Below are 19578 nucleotides of genomic sequence, written 5' to 3' on the forward strand. Positions count from 1 at the left end.
CCCAAGCAGCCCCTTTTACTTTACCTTTTCTTCTTTCTTTGTGTTTTTTTTTATTTTTAACATAAATGGGGTCATACAATACACCTAACTCTGAGCTTTATTTATTTATTTTTCATGAAACCATCCATCTTGAGGTCCTTCTTGCTAAGTCAGCACCTGTAGCCTCAGGACATTCTATCAGTGGCTACAAAACATTCTGTGCTACAGTACTGTGTACATTTCAAGTCTTTGTCTTTTTGTCTTTCCTTTTGTGTGTTTCTTGCAGTTGTAAACACACACCCTCGGGCACAGTTCCGCAAACATCCTCGGGCACAACTCTTTGCGCCCATGTGCCCATATTCCTGTAGAATTGACTCTTGGAACTCTAAGGGCAGACGACCTATTTCCTATTTTAAGAGACGCTGCCAACAGACCCTCCAAAAAGGCGATAGCAACTCACACTCATACCAAGAATGCTTAAGTGTATCTATCTCTGCCCATCCTTCACAGCACTGTTTTTAGACAATTCTGACACCCCCCCGATTGTCTCAACCTTCAAGTCCAGCTGGAATCGGGCTAAAATGGGTATTTAGGGCAACGGTCAGAGGAAAGGGGTCTGGAAAGGGAGCATGGTAGACACATGAATCTACTGCTGAGCTGCCCCATGTTCTTCTTGGCCAGGGAGGGTAAGTCCCTGCCCCCCTCCACCAAACCCTGCTGAGCGTTTGATCCTGGACCCGGAGCCCCCCCCCCCGGCCATCCCCCCGCCACAGAGGCTTTGTCTTTAGGAAGCAGCAACTCCAACCTGCTCTCAGAGAATGCTCTCTGGAGGAAGTGTGTGTTCGGAAGAATCAGAGAATTACAAACCTGGTTAGGCATGGCAAGGCAAGGAGGGAAGACAAAACCAAGTGTTAGGTCCTGCAAGGACCACGGGTCCTGGAACGCGAATGTGCTTTCTGTGATGTCTAGAGCCGTCCTCTGAGGCTGTGGAGGGGGGCTGCTGGGGCGTGCAGGGGGCTCACCTCTCACCCCACTGTCACCCCAGACCCCGGAGGACCCTGTTTGGAGAGGGAAACTTGGAAACAGCTTGTCATTTGTGTTGTCTGACAAGATGGAAAGGGGGGGACCAGGCAATGCCAACATACAAACAGCGTTCTTCACCCCAGACTCTTCCTGGCCAGCACCCTGTGGGAGCAGGGGGCAGTGTGCCCACAGCTGCCTGGGGTCACTTTTGCAGATTTCAATCTTCCAGGAGCTCCGAGATGGCCTCCAGCGTCACCTGGCTTGTCTTCCTTCTGGCTCTGATTTTAACAAGCCTTAGGCAAGGACCTGAAAACGACTCACGAAAAACCAAGGTAAGGAAGAGGGGAGGGTGGCCCTGGCCGGGCCAGCAGCAGGAGCCCCCTGGGGACTCTCATCAGTCACCCAGGAGCTCGGGTGGCAGATGCATCTGTGAGCGGGTCAAGCGAGGGACTGTGCATGTGGGAGAATGTGAAGTGCGAGCCAACGGCCAACCAGCGCTTGCTGGGAAGGGACAAAAATGCTGGTGCCGAAATATACACCCCGCATGTCCACATGGTATTTCAGTGTCCAGCCTGCTTCCATTTTTATTCACACCAGAGCTTATTCTTTCATTCTATGAGGGAATGGAAGAACAGGTATTATTGTCCCCATTTACAGATGAGAAGACTGTGTCCAGCATTGGGGGTGGGGGTCCCTCCTTCGGAAATGTAGGCCTCCTTTGCCCAAGTCCCTTGCTTCCCAGGGGTAACACCCTCCCGAAGCCAACCCTGAGGCTCCTACCGTCAGCCCTTCTGCTTGCTTCCCAGCTGACATACTAAGGCGCATCCTGTCATCACATGTTATAACTAACTCCGTCCCCCCCTACTAGACTACGCCCCCCATGAGTCAGAGGATGATTCTGATGGGTCCCCTCCGCCCTCCTCCCACCCGGCAGGTGCTGAGCAGATGTTTGCGGATAGATAGATGGGAGTGTGGGTGGATCCTGAAGCCCAGTGTGAACCAACTGCTTGACAAAAACAACATGGGGTTTCCAAGGATCCCACATCTAGTCAGGAAATGGGGGATACATAATCCTGGGATGGGGGGGCGGGTGGAGGGGGGAGACAGGGGAGAAGAATGAGCAGGGGCTCTGGAATATCTTCAAAGTGCTGGGGTGTGGAAGGGGGGCTTTGGTCAGAGTTCTTGAGGGGCAGGAGCCTCGGGCTGCAAGCCAGGGAGGCCATGAAGGTTGAAACTGAAAGGCTCCTTCCCTGGGAAGCGCAGGAGACCCCGAGGAATTCCCACGGCGCCCTCTTGTGGCCATTTGAGGCCAAGACTGGGCGCTCAGAGGAGAATCCTGCCTTTTCCTCTTAGCCAAGGTCATTATTGAAAGAGGGGGTGGGAGCCCTGATCTGGGGAGTCAGGATTTTAATCCTGACCATACCACTAGTTCACTGGCTTGCTTGGGCCAGCCACTGCACCTCTCAGCTTCAGTTTCTTCCTTTGCTAATGAGGGAACTGCTCTCACGAATGGAAATGCCGACCACAGGTGAGGCTAGAGCGGTGGGAGGTGGGGGGTGGCGGATGGGAAGCACTCCCACCTGTTCACTGGGCCTCCTCTAGGAAGCCTCTAGGTCTCAGGTCTGCCAGCTCCTAGCTGAATGAAACTGAACAAATCACTGTGTGCCTCAGTTTCCTCCTCTGTGAAACAGGGGTACTCAGAGGAGCCCTAGGGTATGGCTGGAGAATCTGGAGAGTGAGCATGGGCCCCTCTGTGTCTCTTTCCGGTATATAAAGCGCTGGCCAGGGCTTACTGGTCTCAGAGAGCATCAGCTCCCGGTGTGCGGCTCTAGAAGCTTCTAGAGCTTCTAGGGGCTGGGTGTGGGGAGAGAAGACGATGCTGTGGCAGACCCTTCCCTGCACTGCCCCCAGGATGCTCACAGTGGGTGTTAGAAGGCGGCCCCACATTGAAGGTTTGTGCTCTTTTGGGGGGTGGGGAGCAGACTTTTGACACTCCCCCCACATGAGATGACCGTTTGGCAGAATTGAAGGGGGAAGAGGAAAGAGTGACTCTCCAATGTTCACTTGTGTCCTCCTGGGCACTGTTAATTAATATTTAAATTAACATTATATCCAGGGCAAAACTTGGTAAAACTTCTCTGCGTGTGGGGAGGGGGACAGAGAGCCCAGTTAGGAGGCTCTGGAAGCATCCGGGTGAGGCGAGAGACGGTGGGAGATGGGTCCAGGGTAGAGCAGAGGAACTGGTGATGAGGGGTCAGATTCTCGATATAGTTGGCGAGCAGAGTCCAGGGGGCGAGCTGATGGAAGGCTATGACTGCGGGGTCAGGGATGACTCTGAGGTCTGGCCTGAGCACCTGGAAGGAAAGAGCCGCGGTTATTTGAGAAGGAAAAGCCTGGGGAGAAAACCCGGAGCTCAGTCTTGGGTGTAGAAAGCTGGAGGATCTGGAAGATCCTTGGGGAGAGAGCAAGAGAGAGGCTGGATAGGACTCTGGAGGTTAGGGGAGAGGTCCAGGCTGGAGACGGACGCGGGGAATGATCGGCTCACGACTGGTGCTGAAAACTCACGAGACTCATGGAGTTTTCCGGGCTGTGAGTGCAGAGGAGCGGAGCACACAGTTCCTGGAGCTGTGGCCGACGATCCAACTCCAGGCTTCATGGGCGAATACCGAGCCCACATCTGCTGCCTCACTTCCCACTCTGGGCAGGACCTGCCGGAAAAATCCGCATCTCTGGCCCTGGGAGTGGCCTGCATTGTCCAGCCCGCGTCTCATGCTTCTTACCTCCCTCCTCTGCCCACACTCTCTCCTCCCAGAATCCACTGCATCCTGACAGAGATAAAGCCACCCAACACATCCTTTGGCCTGCGGGAAGGGATCTGTGGAGCTGGGGTCCTGTTTACGTCACCCTTATCATCCATTCAAGGTCTGATGGGAACTGTCATTGCCAGCCCCTCACAGATGTCTTTGAACTGGGGCTAGATGTGGTCAAGCCCTTGGGCACTATTCGGGGTTCTCTCTCCCCCTCCACCACGCCTTGGTGCGTCTTAGAGCCCTGTCGGACCCAAGTCTTTCTCCAGGGTCCCAGCAAGCCAGCAGAGTGAGTAGAATGGCCCCCATCTTACAGATGAGAAAAGTGAGGTCCAGAGAGGTGAAATTATTTGCCCAGATTAGCAGAGGCAGGACTGGAATGTAATTGCCTGACTCTTAAGGTTCGTGCATTATCTCTGCTTCCAGGTGAGAAACGTGCTCCCGGGAGCACGTACCATGTGCAGGGCACTGAACGCCACCTGAGTTTGACAGTGTTTGGCCTGAGCAACCCTGTCAGCCTTGTTACCCCAGAGGAGGTGAGGGGGCTCCTGAACTCACTGTAGTAACTCTTCTTATCTGAGCAGGACCGTGCTGGGGAGCCTGGGAGTTACTGATTGTGCAAACGTCTCTCTCTCTCTCTCTCGGCAAGACTTTATTCAGAGAATTTTTACAGTGTGTGGTTTGGGCTGGATTTGGGCTACAGACAGAGTTGTGATCAGAGGTCAGGAAATCACGAGTTGGCACTGGGACGGATGACCCAGGGAGTAGGCTGAGGGCTGGGCTGTGAGGCCAGAGGCGACAAGCCAAGAGGGACAATATCCCCTGCCTCCTCTGAGGGGCGCTGTGGTGTAGACACAAACTGAATCCAAACCCCAGGTCCTCTGCCACTTTGCTCAGAGGTCAGAGGAGAGCTTTTCTACCTCCTGCAGCCTCAGTTTCCTAATCTGTCAGATGGGAAGGATGACGCCCCCCCCCCCTCAGAAAGTTTTATTTATTCAGTCATTGGTTTGTTACGGATGATTACATTATATCTGAGATAGCAGCTATAAAGCTCTCAGTGCATCATGGTATTTAAGGGGAGTGGGGCTCCTCCCCTGTCACCTTTCTCTTGGGAAATCCCAATTCGGGGAGGCAAGGGCTCCTCTCTGATGAGAAAGTGCATTGTTTATGTGGAACTGCTGGGGGACAGCTGTGGCCGGGAGGGCCACGGAGCATATGCTGTTCCCAGGATGTTTTATGACTGGCTACCGGAGCCCCCAACAGGACTCAGAAGCCAACCAGTCATTTTGCTCCATGTTGTGATTTGTTCAGCAAACCTTTATTATGTGCCTACTGCATGCAGAAGTACATGGGGGATTCAACCGTTCTTCCTAACTTTATCTCTGCCCCCACGCCCTGCCATGGCGACCTCCCCTCTCCATTGTCCTAAACGTCTCAGTGCCTCTATTCTCCAAAATGCCTACCCACTCTAGTCTCTGTGTATTGCACTGAGTCAATGAGCTCTGGTCTGGGAAGTGGGAGCACTTGAGGACTTGGAAAATCAGTCTTTCTCTGGGACTCTGTTCCCTTGATTAAAATCCCAAGGGTCGGGTTACCAGAACGCCAAGCTTTGCACACCCGGGCTTCGCAGCCTGTGACTGGGAGCTGGAGGCAGGGACACCTGGCATCCAGCCAGCCCATCTCCATCCGCACCCACAGAAGGCATGACTAGCTGATCAGGGCATTCTAACTGCCGGGCCTGCGGGGCCCTCGGAATCTTTCCACAGGGCACCTGCCAGCCATCACCAATCAAATCCGAGTTGGCAGTTGAGATTAAACGGACTTTTCATTCCTGGCTGTGCCCTGCGTTGAGTGAAGAGACGCACCAGAAAGGCTCCCAGAGTCACAGGCAAGGTGACAGACATGTGGCACAGTAGCTGGGATCAGTGGGGGGCAGTGGTCCATGGGGATCACCCGACAGGGGCCTAAAGGCATGACTGCTGTGTTATTCCTGCCACATCAGCCCTTCTCTATGGGTGAGCCGTGCCCAGGCTGGGCTACCCTGGGCAGCTGTGGACCCAGCCCAGAGGGGCAGAGCTGGGGGAAGGGCACAGACTCTGAGCCAGGCACTGTACTGGGCTTGGTCACAGATGATCTCTTTTTTTTTTTTTATGTTTTTTTTTCATTTTTAATTTTTAACATTTATTCATTTTTGAGACAGAGACAGAGCACGTGTGGGGGAGGAACAGAGAGAGGGGGAGACACAGAATCCGAGGCAGGCTCCAGGCTCCGAGCTGTCAGCACAGAGCCCGACGTGGGGCTCGAACTCATGAACTGTGAAATCATGACCTGAGCCAAAGTCGAACGCTTAACTAACCGAGCCACCCAGGTGCCCCAATGTTTATTTCTTTTTTTTTTTTTAATGTTTGTTTATTTTTGAGACAGAGAGAGACAGAGCATGAACAGGGGAGGGGCAGAGAGAGAGGGAGACACAGAATCTGAAACAGGCTCCAGGCTCCGAGCTGTCAGCACAGAGCCCGACGCAGGGCTCGAACTCACGGACCGTGAGATCATGACCTGAGCCGAAGTCGGACACTTAACCGACCAAGCCACCCAGGCGCTCCTGTTTATTTCTTTTTAAGAGAGAGAGAGCACGAGCAGGGAAGGGGCAGAGAGATGGGGACAGAGGATCCGAATTGGGCTCTGTGCTGACAGCAGAGAGCCCAAGGTGGGATCCAAACTCACAAACTGTGAGATCATGACCTGAGCTGAAGTCGGATGCTTAACCGACTGAGCCACCCCGGCGCTCCCCAGATGATCTCTCTTAATCCTCATTGTCCACTCTGCCAGAGAGCTCCTATTAGCTCGACCTTAAAGACGGTCACACTGACACTTGTCTCTGCCACTGCAGTCGGGCCACGGCCAGGGGCGCAGGGACTGGGGAGCAGGGCTGTGAGGCATCACGAGGTCTCCGGCTGCTCTGAAGGCACCACCATGCTGGTGCTCAGCCTTGGCTGTGAGAGGAGGTCACCAGGGCAGGAAGCCCCCAGTCTGGCGGCCTGGCAGCCAAAGGGGTTTATTTCAACCCAATGCCTTTCTTTCCAAGAAAAGTGGAAAGGCCTGTCTGTTCTGATTACCGCTGACAGCCTGCCTCAGGCCAGTCTTTGATAGAAATACTCCCATTATATAAGGGGGTTACATAAATCATCTTGTGATGTCTGTCACACGTCCGCGAGGTGCTGGCCGTGCCGCTGTGCCTCTGAAGGGGCATTTGTGTATTTCCGGAGTTGAGATGGTCAGGCCCAAGTCGCCAGGTCAGGAGGGGCGTGCCTGGCTCTCTGGGTTAGCTAAGCCCCTAGGAGGGAGTCGGGGCCTGCGAGTTAGTTAATAGTCAGCAGGGAGCAGCATCATACAATGGTCACGACCAAGCGTCTGGACCCGGCTGCCGGCATCTCAGTCCCTGGTCTGCCATTTACTGACCAGACGACCTTGGGCAAGTTTCCATGCTAATTTGTGCCTCAGTTTCCTTATCCATTGAACAAATGACTCACTACGTGTCATATACCTTGATCCAGTGGTGAGTGCTGGCTAGGGCCGAGCTCTGAGCAGACGTCAGGGCGCAGAACAGCCTGACCTTGGGTGAATCATCTCCCCTGCCCGGCCTCTCTTCTTCGCCTCTAAAATGGGAAGATGGCCCATCTCTTGGAACGGAACTTTCTACAGAGGTGTGGAAACGTAAAAGTGTCTTCAAAATTTATTTTTGGCGATTGAAAATATTACGTGCTAAAAACTGTACTAACAAACACACACTCAAACGAGTTGTAACTCACAAGCCAACACACTAGACCCGTTAGCCCCGGCAGTCAACCTGTTAACGGCCCAGGGGACCAGATACTAAAGCTTCTCGGGGAATCGTTTTCATTTGATGACTATCCTGAGATAGCAAGACAGACTTTGAAAAATTTACCATGTTAGCCTCTTATCTCTTTACGTCAAGATTTCTATAGGTTCTGCAACCAGAGCAAAATATGGCCGATACTAGACTGTAATCCACAACTCGTGATTTTGAAGTTCTAGGTCATCAAAACACTCTCCTGGTGGGAATCTGTTTTCAAAATAAGTGGAAATTACCGCATTTGGGTGTGTAAAAGAAATCTGCCCTCCTAGCACGTCCCTGTCACGGTTTCGTATATTGGACTCCCTCAGGAGTCTGTTTAAGGGGCTTCTTTGTGTAAACACAGTTTGAAAGCCTGCTGCCCCAGGTGACCTTCCAGGTTCCCCCTCTGGCTGGATGGTTCATGTCATTGTCACCTGCCTCCTCTCACTTTTGGTCCCAATCTGCAGCTGTGTTGGCTGAATTCTAGAAGTGGGTTATGTCAGATGACGTCCAGGAATTCTGGATGGGGGGCTCCAGGGAGTTTGGGAAACCAGGGAGAGTTGGGGTGTTTGTCCCAGTGATGGGTGGACAGAAGATGGCTGTTAAGTTGTCAGAACAGAGTTGGTCTCCCCTCCAGCACGTTGCACTGGGGACAGAGGAGCGAGCAAAGGAAGCCCCCCTCCTCCGTGCCCTCTGGTCCCCGCACGCAGGTGCTGAGTGGAGTTACTAGAACCCGGAAGTCCCTGACACTGAACCATGTAAATAATCTTGAGGAGGGGTTAGCGCAGCTGGAAGGTCAGAGACCCGCATCCGTGACGGATGATGGGGAAGGAAGTCTCAAGTTCAAGTCAGCCCCGCTCACGTGCCTTTAACAGGTGCTTCAGTGGCCCCGTCTGGTGCGGAGAGATGCAATTATGAAACGGTGCTCCCTGTTCTCCACACACCCACAGTCCAGAAGGAACACCGAGGATTTGTTGTCAGGTGCAACCGTAGCCGTCACCAGGCTCCTCCACTAAGTCCTACTCTGTGCCGAGGCCGTTCTACAGAAATTCGGAGGTGAATGAGCAGTTGTGCCCTGCTTTCACGGAGCTCACTCAGGTGGAGGTAGATGGGTGGGTGGGGCAAATAGTAAACAAACAAACAAATAGAGGCAGCGGTTTTTTCATTCGGTGGAGTGGGCAACCTATGTGATTCATGAAACATTTAGTGAGAAACTACCCTGCGCCAGGCCCCGGTTAGGGGTCAGATTACCAAAGGCTTTCTGGGTTAGGCCAAGGAGGTTAGACTTCATTTTGGATCTATAAACATAGGGATGGGAGAGGGTGCACGGAGACCGGCCTGGCTTCAAGTTCAGTTTTGCCAGTTATTGGCTGTGAGGCCCTGAGAAAGCAGCTCAGTCTCACATCCTTCATAGCAGTACTCCCCTCAGTGAGCTGTCGCGGGGTCAGGTAGGGTCTTCGACATGTGATCACTGATTGCAGCTCTTGGCACATATAAGGTGCTGACCAAGTATCAGTTTCTTCCCTCCTCCTCCCTCCCTACGCCCTCTCCCTCCTCCCCCTTCCTTCCTCCCTTCCTCCCTCCTCCCCCTTCCTTCCTCCCTCTTCCCCCTTCCTTCCTCCCTTCCTCCCTCCTCCCACTTCCTTCCTCCCTCCTCCCCCTTCCTCCCTCCTCCCCCTTCCTTCCTCCCTTCCTCCCTCCTCCCACTTCCTTCCTCCCTCCTCCCCCTTCCTTCCTTCCCTCCTTCTTTCCTTCCTTCCTCCCTCCCTTCCTTCTTCCCTCCCTCCCTCCCTTCCTTCTTCCTTTCCTCCCTCCCTCCCTTCTTCCTTTCCTCCCTCCCTCCCTTCCTCCTTCCCTTCCTCCCTCCCTCCCTCCCTCCCTTCTTTTCTTTCTCCTCAATAAGTGGGAAGAACACACAGGAAAAACAGCCCATATTAAGAGCACTATGGAATGAGTTTTTAAGCTATGGACTCAGACCCCACAAGGTTCACTGGCCTCGGGGGGTTGCTACTGGCAGAGCAGTGAGGGGACGACGTCACCGGCGAGCAAAGCCCGGTGGGCTGCAGCAGGAACAGACCCCGAGCCTGCAGGAGGCCACAGTGGGAATGGGCCGGGATGGTTTGAAGCCAGCGTCCCAGCAGAGAATGATGCAGAAGGCGGTTAAGTGGGCCAGCGCTGGGTTACGGAGGGATTCGAACACTAGCCGAGCCGTGTGACCTGGCCCCCAAGCAGGGGGCAGCAGGGGGCCCACCCCGGTGACCTCGGGGCAGCCCTGTGCAGGGCCGGTTCGGAGGAGCAAGGATGTTCCTGCCTGTACCGGTCAGGCTGGGCTCGGTTCTGCTGCAGAGACAACCCTCGGCTCTCAGCGCTTAGAGCGACGATGACTTAGCCGTCGTGCGGCCGCGGAGAGGGGCCGCTCTCCAGGGCGGGGGATGGCCAGCGGTTGGGAGACTCCAGTCCAGGGACACCTCCGTGCCAGCCCCTGCTTCCCCCGCTGCCTCAGCAGGGGGAGGGGCACGGGGGATCCCACGCCCGATCCCCGATCCCTAAATTAAGTTCCGGCTTGTGGGCACAGGGCCCTCTCCTCCAAACCCTTCATTTGGCCTGCAGGGACCCTCCAGCCAGAGAGGGAGGCGGCTTGAAGCCAGGCCACTGTGGCCGGCGGCAGCAGTCTATTGGCCAGCAGGAGGGGGTGGGACCATCCTCCTGGGTGAGTCCCCTGGGCCTGCCCTGCAACTGCTCCCATGCGGGCGAGGGGACCTCAGAGAGGAGTCCTTGGCATCACAGACCGTGCTACAGAGGTGGGGTGTAGGCCGCCGGCCCGGCCATTCAGCTGAGCGGAGGAAGAGGAAGGGGGGAAAGGACGGGAAGGGGAAGAGCTGGAAGGGAAAGGAGGCCGAGCAGAGAAAGGCAGGAGGCGTGGGGCCCGCCCGGGTCGGCCGGCACGGAGGCCGCGCCGATCAGCCTGCCTCCGCCCGCGGCCTCACCTTCCCTCCGGCCAGTCAGTGGGCAGGGCCAGCGGCCAGCGCAGGGCTCCCTCGCTCGCTCAGAGCGGCCCGCTTGCGGCCCCGCCGGCGTTGGCACGGTGACAGTAGCCAAGTGTGCAAACTTGTGCCATTGTCCCCAGGCCAGGGGGAGCCATGGAGACTGGCTAATATGACACAGGAAAATGTTTGCTGATGGCAATTCTATGGGCTTTGTCCACCTCTTTCTCCATCATGACGACTCGATTTAAGTCCCTAACTGTTTGACTACAAATGCAAGGGGACCGTGCAACGCCAGCCTTTTGTCCGGCCGCGCTGAATGGGCAATTCAGGCTTTGTGCAGCTCAATTGAGGAAGCAAACATAAAGACAAGATTCCTGAGAGCTCCGGCTCCCTTCCCATGGATATCCCAGCACCTCGTTAGGGAGTCCTTCCCCGGCTACCTTTCCCGACATCAGCGAGCCGCCTGCCCTCACAGGCTGGCCAGTGGCCGGTGCCTCCGGGAGGGGGCTGGGAAGAGGGAGACAGAGACAGACAGAGACAGAGAGGGAGCGAGGAACGGGGCGGGAGGGGGAGAGGGAGAGACACTCAACACTCAAGGACAGAGGGGAAAGAGCCCGCCCCGGCTTACCCCGTCCGATTGTCTGTCTGCACTGGGGCATGGCAGCTGTAGGCCTGGAGTCTTTGGGGGAGGTATGCAAGCCCATCTCTTCTGGGCCCAGCCCCTCCTCAATCCTGGACTTTTTAAACACACGCACGCACACACACACGCACACACACACACACACACGCACACACACACACGCACTGCCCCCTCGAGAAACCAGGGAACCGAGGTCAAGGGGAGGAGGGGCTGAAGGGTAGAAATTTACCGGGAAATGATTGCATTTGGGAGCTGTCTTTTTTGTGATGGTCCCCATGGTGACAATTTGTGACGGCAAAGAATGTGGGAACGGGGCGCTGCCGCCTGATTGGGATGCTTTGTATCTGGAGAGGCGCTCCTGATTGGCCTGAGGGGCCCCCCAGCGCCGGGGACTCGTCCTCCATCCAGCCCACTCGAGGGCTGCACGACTGCTTCCAGCCGGACGCACGGAGCTCGCCGGCCACGCCGGGCCTGGCCCAGGTCTGCCGCGGGGAACCTGCCAGGCCACGTCGGCGGGGGGCCCGGGGCCGGCCCGCACCCTTGGTCAGTGTGGAGGCTCAGGCGGCTCCCGCCGGCTGGGTGGGGGCGTGGGGCAGGCTGGGGCCTGGGGGAGGGGCGAGGGGCCTCGGGTGGTGGCCCAGGAGGCATGAAATTGCTGCAGATGCTTCTGCGGGGGAGCCCCGCTGCCCACAGTCTGAGATCAGCCCGCCAGGCAGGCCCAGGCTTGAGTGCCAGACGGGGGTCCTGCCTGTCCTGCGTGAGCGCCGGGGGTGGAGCGTGGGCGCCGAAGAGGGGGGGCTGAAGCTAGCAGGCCTGGGGGCGGGGGTGGGAGGGGGAGGGCATCACCACTGGGGAGAGAAGGGGCTTGGCCTTGCTCTAAAGTGGAGCGGTGGCCTCGGCTCAGAAAATAAAAACCTCGCTGGCAAGTTGCGCACGTTGGCAGCGTGGTGTGTGGGAGACACGGTGCGCTGGGCACGCGGAGACTTGCGCTCCGGCCCCAGCGATGCCACTTGTGGCTGGGCCGCCCTGGGCAAGCCGCCCAGCCTCTCTGAGCCTCGGCTGCAGGGGAGGGCCAGACTTGGGAGGACTGAGTGGGCCCGCGTGTTCCCTCCCAGATGCTGAGGAAACGCATGCTCAGCGGCCTGAATGGGCAGCCCGGTGCCCAGGACCGTGTTTCAGGCTAAGGGGCGCTGGCCCTGCGGCCTCGGGGGAGAGGGGGGGCGGCGGCTGGGTGCTGGTGCCCGGAGAGACTCCCAATGGCCTGTGTGTCCCCCCAGGTCAGCTCTGTGCCCTCCCCTGGAGCTGCCAGCCACGAGCAGAACCCACCCGCTTCATGGAAAGCCCCATGCAGTGGCCTCCTGGTGATGGCAAACGACAGTGACGTAAAGATGCTGCTGAACTTTGTGAACCTGGCGTCCAGTGACATCAAGGCGGCCCTGGACAAGTCTGCACCCTGCCGCCGCTCAGTGGACCACCGCAAGTACCTGCAGAAGCAGCTCAAACGCTTCTCCCAGAAGTATTCCCGGCTTCCTCGGGGCCTCCCCGGCAGAGGGGCGGAGCCTCACCTGAAAAGGGGACCCGAGGACCGGCCAGGGAGGCTGCCCCTCGATTCTGGCCATGATTCCAGTCCCGGCGGGGGTGGGGGCTGCAAGGAGAAGGCTCTGGGGAACCCGTACAGGGAGGAATGTCTCTCTAAGGAGCAGACCTTACAGGGGCAGAACCCAGAAGCTGCCAGGCCTGGCCAGGTGCCCATGAGGAAAAGACAGCTGCCCGCTTCCTTCTGGGAAGAGCCTCGGGCCACCCACAGCTACCCGCTGGGGCTGGAGGGGGGGCCGGGCCCCAGGGAGGGACCTCCCTATGAGGGTAAGAAACATCGCAAAGGTTTGGAGCCCTTGGATCCTGAGACGGCCCCAGTGCCGGCATCCCCAAGGGCACCGGCTGAAAAGGAGCCACTCAAGATGTCTGGGGTCTCCCTGGTGGGCCGTGTCAATGCCTGGAGCTGCTGCCCCTTCCAGTACCATGGACAGCCAGTCTACCCAGGTCCTCCAGGGGCCTTGCCCCAGAGCCCGGTCCCCGGCCTGAGCCTATGGAGGAAAAGCCCGGCCTCACCCGGGGAGCTGGCCCACTTCTGCAAGGATGTGGATGGGCCGGGGCAGAAAGTGTACAGACCCGTGGTCCTGAAGCCTATCCCCACCAAGCCGGCTGTACCGCCACCCATCTTCAATGTCTTTGGCTACCTCTAGCCGGGCTGGGAGGCCCTCGGCTCCGACCTCTGGCCTGTAGGGGTGTTGCGGGCCCGGGGAGCTCTCGGCGCGAGGAGCGAGCTGGGCAGTGGCGTGGCCTCTTGGGAACCTTCCCTTTGTGTGTGTGGATGGGAGGGGAGGACAGGATTGGGGCAGTGGCTTCTCCGGCAGGCGCCAAGTCAGCCCTTGCCTTGGGAGCTGTGGGGCCGGGCTCCGCCGGCCCCTCTCCAACCAGACCAGAGCCCGACAGAGCATCCCACTGTCTTCGTGCCAGTCTTGGGCGGTGGGGCTTTGCCCCGGCCCGCCAGCCGCTCCAGAAGCCAGAGTTACACGTCTGTTCACCTGCCACCCACTCTGTAAGCCAATCTCAGTTCTGTTCTTTTCGAGGTGTTTTTTTTTTGTTTTTTTTTTTTTGTAAATAAGAAGGTTAAAAGAATAAAGACATTTCTTTTGCAGTTTCCACATCTTGATGTCGTGAGGTTGAATGGTCCCCAGGTTAAGAAATGCTGGCTGGGCCCGGGGAGAGGGCAGCTTAGGGAAGGCGGCTGGCTGTGGGGGCGGCCGGGAAAGACCCGAAGACCTCCACGGTGTCTGAGAATGAACACTGCAGGCCGGCAGCTCCACTCAAAGGAAGGAGGGTGGAGAGGAGTCACCGGGCAGCCACCTCTGCTTGCCAGGTCCAAGAACAGAGGGTGAGGGAGGCCCGTATCTCCAGATGGTCCACAGTGGCTCTGCAATGGGATGTGGTGCTGGACCTTTCCTCCGGGGGCTTCCTTGCTCCACCTGCAGCGTGAGGGGTGGGATGAGAGTGGTCCCCCTCTGCTATGCCTTCCACTCTGCTTATGGCCTCAGAGCAGAGGCTGGGCCAAGGCAATCATGCCCGACCCTGGCCAGAGAGAAAATCAGGACACACTGGAGCTTGGCCCCCTGTGGACAAGCCAAAAAAAAAAAAAAAATCTCTGGCTAAGTCAGATTCCTGGGTAACCTGCTGATGGCCCCCTTCCTGGGCCTGGCACATACCAGGTGCCCTGTCTGTGGCAAGGCACAGAGGAGGGTGCTGGTGGCAGGGAGTGGCCCTGGGTCTTGCCCTGATGCTGCCTAAAGGGCAAAGCCATTGGAGAGGCATGCGCCTCCATACCGGCCCAGGGTCTGCTCTGCTGCGTGAACCTGCTCCGTGGCTGAGAGCACACAGACCTCACCAAAGCACAGCTCTCACCACTGGGACAGGTGCAGGGCCAGCCCTGGCTGGGGACTGCAGTCCCCTAATTAGCAGCATGATGCTGGAAAGTTCATCTCCCTCTGTGCCTTGGTTTCCCCACTCTATAAAGCCGGGGACTAGGTCAGTGATAGCAAACTGAGGTACCTGCCATTTCTGCACCCAAGGCAGGTGTCCTCAACTAGTCACAGTCACTCTCCCTCGGGGGCCGGATACGACCTCGGAATCCTTTCTAACACAAGGCTCCAGGATTAGCGATTGTGAAGGGCCCTTCCTACTCTGCCTGGTTTTGCTCTAGGATTCCCCTGGAGTGGAGCATCTCTATGGGAGGGCGGCCTGCTCCCTGGGAAGCCAGTGGGTTTCTGGTAGTTTGTCTGATGGTCTGGGAGGACTTGAGAGCCACGGAAGCCATATGATGCCAGCAGACTTGTTCTGAGTCGTTATCTAACACACAGGGTAGGGCATCAGGACGCTCGCCGCAGGCCGCTCCGGTCTGCTCTGCCCCTCCACACGGTACAGCAAGGTGTTAGAAGCTCTGATCCACCTATCGGCTCTGTGACCTCGGGCAAGTTACTTAACCTCTCTGGGCCAAAATTTCCTTATCAGAAAAATATGACCGAAAATAGATTGTCATAGGGATGATGGGAGCACCTGGTACTCTTGAGTGTCACAGACCTGACAGAAAGCCGCACCCGCCCAAAGTCGCCTCCCCTAGTCATCTGGGCCATCCAACTGTCCTCCCCCCGGGGGAGGAACAGAGCCCAGGGAGGCGTGTTTTCTCAGAAAGCTGCCCGAGCCCCTCTTGGGCTCCTTTCCCCAGGGGACACCCTAGTGATGCATGAATACAAACGCAGGGAGGCTTGTCTGGAAACAGAAACCTTTACTAAGAAGCAGCTGGACAGAAGCACACGGCGCCGTGACTCCCCAGGCAGAAGCAAGTTGGGGGCAAATACATGTAGGACAGCTGTGGTTAAAAACATACAGCCGTCGGGGCGCCTGGGTGGCGCAGTTGGTTAAGCGTCCGACTTCAGCCAGGTCACGATCTCACGGTCCGGGAGTTCGAGCCCCGCGTCAGGCTCTGGGCTGATGGCTCAGAGCCTGGAGCCTGTTTCCGATTCTGTGTCTCCCTCTCTCTGCCCCTCCCCCGTTCATGCTCTGTCTCTATCCCCAAAATAAATAAACGTTGAAAAAAAAAATTAAAAAAAAAAAAAACATACAGCCGCAGCAGAGGATTCCCTGAACAAAAAAGTAAGTCGTGCTGGTTCCAAGTGAAACCCAGGAACTCACCTCCTAGCCTCACGTCTCCAGCACTAACGTCCCACGTGCTGTGTGCACAAACCGGAACCACTTTCAGGATTTTTAGTGTTTGGTGATGCTGTTGAGACATCTCTGCGGCCCAAGTATGGGGGTGGGGGAGGAGGGCTCTGCAGAGGGCTGTGGCTCCAAAGTCGTTCTCTGGAGCAGCGGTGGTCAAGAAATGGAACAACCAAGCACAAGCCGAGCACCGGCCAATCACAACCGACCCTTGGGAACAGGCCCCAGCCCAGGCCTTAATCCTTAAGCTTCTGGGTTGGGGGGCGGGTGGGGGGGGGGGGGAATAGGGGCCGGGATCTGAGAAGGCCAAGGCTGGGGAGAGACACCTGGGGAGGAGGGGCCCTGACCAGTGCCTGTGACCAACCAGTACTGACGAGCACTCGTATTCTAAGAACCTAGTGCGTCCCAGCATCCCAAGAAGGTGTCACAACCATGCCCACCTGAAAATGGGCTGGGGGCTCCCGAAAATGCCTGGCTTCCCCCACAGAGCCACGTGAGGATCCCGGGGGGCAGCAGAGGGGACAAGGCTTCGTGCCTCCGGTTCGGTGCCTTTGCAGGGCTTGACAGTGGCCACCCCTCCAGCACCTTCGCTCACGGTGGCCCGTATTCAGATTTCTTTTCCTTCCTGGTATCTCAAGTTTTGTGGCAAACGGGTGAGCAGGATGCGAGGACAAGCTGCCAGGAAACGTGTGTGCGAGGCAATCCCAGGTGTCAGGAGGCTTGTAGACACGGAGCCCTGTTTGCGATGCTGCTCCCGTTTCCACGGTGATTGAAGCAGGACAGAAAAACCAACCCCACGCCGCTCCGCTCACAGAGCAGGAAGCTGCCCCCTCTCCTCCAGCTGCCGGCTCTCCTGTGGCTTTCAGAAGCCCAAAGGTGTCGTGCACCCTGTCCCAGCACCTGCCCCGCCCCTACACCCGCCAAGAGCAGCGCCGAAGACCCCCGGCCCTGTGGGAAGGAGGGGGTCGGGCGAGAGGGACCTCGCGGGGCAAGGTGTCATCTGTGCAACATTTATTGTACTTGACAAGTGGGTCCCCCACCCACCCCCGCCGGATCACACCTCCAGGAAAAAAGCTCAGGAGTCAAGTGGAGAGTTTTACAAAGTGGGAGGGGACCGGGACAGCCCGGTGGCAGGTTGTCTCCGAAAGGCAGACTCATCCCTGAAAGCGTCGGGGGCGGGGCTGCGGCTGCCCTGCAGGCTCCCACCTGCTGCCCCCCCCCAACTTCTGCCCTTGGGGCCTCTGCCATTCCCAACGGCAGAGAAAGTCTGGGCTCTACTCATCAGGTTGAAAACAAACGGGTTTTTCTCCCACTTGACACGTTGTGTTCTCTGGTCCGGGCAAAGCTCTGGCCCAGAGACCTGGTGAGGTCACGGCAGCTGCCCCAGCTGCCACGGAGGCCAACCCACGGCCTCGTTCTGTCATCAGGCCCCCTGGGATTTGGGGCCACGGCTGTCCTGAGGCTTAGTGACAGTCCGAGGAGCGACTCCTCCACGCGGCCTTGGTTACTGGGTATTCTCGTGTTTCAGGTACCGAATCAGCCTGCCCGGGAGGGGCAACGCATCCAGGAGTTTTATGCGGTGCTTTCCAACCACCTTCCTCACTTGCAGCCGGCACAGGTGAGCCAGGGGCCTCGGGAGTTCTGGGAAAGGGGAGAAAGAGAAGTGCCAGCATGTCGTTTGCAAGCAGCAGAGTTTGCCTGTGACTGCTGGCAGGTAGGAGACACCCAATCGATATGACTGGATAAGAGGGGGGGCGCCTGGACCCCACCACGCTCCGAAACCCCGGCCCCTGCCAGCTGAAAAGATCTGGTGAGGCAGCTCCCGCCTCGTCGCCCCTCATCGATCCGCACGGCCCAAGGCGGCAGCTAGGGCAGGTACAAACCCATTTCACAGGTGAGGACGTAGTGGGGGGCACACCTGGAGCCGGAGCTGCCAGCCCCCTCGTCTTGTCCTCCTTCCTGTATATACACAGCCTGGACCCCCCAACACGGTCTTAGCGAAGGGGTCGGGGAGTTCGACCTCTTAAGTGCCCCCATGCACGGAATTAAGCTCTGAGCTCTGGCGGTGCAGACAGGCCAGCGTGGGGGCAGGGATGGGGCATCTCCCCACACGTCCCCAAATCCCACTTGGCTGCCGCCTCCTGGGAGGCCTCCCGGGATATCTCACACAGCAGAGTTTTCTCAGCTGAGGGGGAGGGGTGAGGTAGGAACAGGGGTTGATGTGTCTGGTGATGGGGCAATTTATTTCAGTCCTGGGCACAGGGTCTGGCACAGGCGAGGGGTTTGTTGAATCAAAGGATGCCATCCATTCACTCAACAAACACATGCTGTCCCCTTGGCTGCCTGGCCCCGTGTTCCCGCCAGGGATGCAGAGGAACCAACCCAGGACTGTGGGGAAGGCTTCCACACCAGATGATGCCATCTGAGCAGGGTCTTGGCGGGTGGGCAGGTATTTGCCAGGCGAAGAAGGGAGGCAGGGACATTCCAAGCAGGGGAAACAGCAACGCCAAGCCGAGGAGGCCGTGGCCATCCCGGGAAGATCGGGATGCGGAGGGAATGTGGAAACAACGGCAGAGGGGCCGGGTGGCTCAAATGCCATCCAGATGAAATTTCTGGCTGCTTGGTCTCGCTTAGGACAGAGCCTCCCCTCCGGGAAGCTCAGTCCCTTTCTCGGCTGAGTGAAGACTGAGTTTGTGAGGAGGAAGGCAAAAGGCCACTGGCGAGCAGAGGACAGGGCCGCTGGCCTGGCTGGCTTCGGAGACTCTGGGGTACCTGCCGCCTCTTAGAGCCTCTGTCCACCCTCCGTCTGGTAAAATAATGTCAACGTCACAGCATTAAACGAAAAAGCACGTGGAGAGTGTTCTGTAGATGGAGGGTGGGCTTTAAAGTTACCACAACAGGTGTTGGTTAAGAGCTATTTGTACTACCTGCTAATAAATGTTTATAGCACACCGAAGGGTTCTGCACATTTGTCCCTGGGACTAGGTCTCGCGAGCGATTACCCTTCTCTAGGGAGGGCAGAAGGGGACTGGGAGGGGTGGGGCCAACATCTAAGCAGGGACTGCTCCGCGGTCCTCTAGTGGCCGAGGATCACCGTGATAGCAGCCAATGATTCACGAACTCGGTGAATGTTTAGAGAGCCTCTAGAGCTGTGCCCTGGGTGAGTGGGCAAGTCACCACCTCCCATCCTCCGCTGTCGCTGCCCCAGTAACTCGATCAAGGGTCCAATGCAAGTGCTTCAGAGGCATTCGTGCAAATGAAAAATCCTACAGTGCGTTTGGGTTCATCGGGGCACGGGGATCAAGGAGGAAGGTGGCAAGGGAGAGGTGGGGCACTGCGGGGTGGGGCACCTGGACGGTCAGTGGGCAGGCCACAGTGTTGCTCCCGGTGCGGTCTGTGGACCAGACCTGGGAGCACGCTGAAATGCAGCCCTGCCCCACACCTACTGAGTCAGAATCTGCATTTTTCACGAAATGCCCAGGAGCTTTGTATGCACTTTACCGTTTGAAATGC

At 57.4% G+C, this 19578-nt stretch overlaps 2 protein-coding genes across 6 annotated transcripts in view; one reads left to right on the forward strand and one right to left on the reverse strand.

Annotated features, from left to right (window-relative positions):
- Positions 1 to 5591: 5591 nt before the first annotated feature.
- On the forward strand, positions 5592 to 13952 carry FAM181A (family with sequence similarity 181 member A). Of its 3 annotated transcripts, XM_043556915.1 has the most exons (3): positions 5592 to 5702; positions 8541 to 8721; positions 12570 to 13949. In XM_043556915.1, exon 3 carries the CDS (start codon positions 12657 to 12659, stop codon positions 13533 to 13535), a length of 879 nt encoding a protein of 292 aa, XP_043412850.1. In that variant the 5' UTR covers positions 5592 to 5702; positions 8541 to 8721; positions 12570 to 12656; the 3' UTR covers positions 13536 to 13949. The 3 variants fall into 3 exon arrangements, with proteins under 3 accessions (XP_043412850.1, XP_043412851.1, XP_043412849.1); XM_043556916.1 differs by lacking the exon at positions 8541 to 8721 and having other exon boundaries at positions 5597 to 5702; XM_043556914.1 differs by lacking the exons at positions 5592 to 5702; positions 8541 to 8721 and adding an exon at positions 9542 to 11835 and having other exon boundaries at positions 12570 to 13952.
- A 3109-nt stretch (positions 13953 to 17061) lies between these two features.
- The window catches only part of ASB2 (ankyrin repeat and SOCS box containing 2), a 42646-nt gene continuing 40129 nt past the window's right edge, over positions 17062 to 19578 (reverse strand). For all 3 annotated transcript variants that reach the window (XM_043556917.1, XM_043556918.1, XM_043556920.1), the window contains one exon: positions 17062 to 17706. In XM_043556917.1, coding sequence (XP_043412852.1) covers positions 17570 to 17706 — 137 coding nt within the window. In that variant the 3' untranslated portion in view covers positions 17062 to 17569. The remainder of the gene's footprint in view (positions 17707 to 19578) is intronic.

This window comes from Prionailurus bengalensis, chromosome B3 (assembly GCF_016509475.1).
Source record: "Prionailurus bengalensis isolate Pbe53 chromosome B3, Fcat_Pben_1.1_paternal_pri, whole genome shotgun sequence".
Classification (NCBI taxonomy): Eukaryota; Metazoa; Chordata; class Mammalia; order Carnivora; family Felidae; genus Prionailurus; species Prionailurus bengalensis.

Bases quoted from the DNA above. Each gene is read 5' to 3' on its own strand.
- FAM181A (XM_043556914.1), top strand. From the start codon at position 11,626: ATGCTTTGTATCTGGAGAGGCGCTCCTGATTGGCCTGAGGGGCCCCCC. The intron at 11,836-12,569 runs GTCAGTGTGGAG...GTGTCCCCCCAG, and splicing joins GGGGCCGGCCCGCACCCTTG to GTCAGCTCTGTGCCCTCCCC.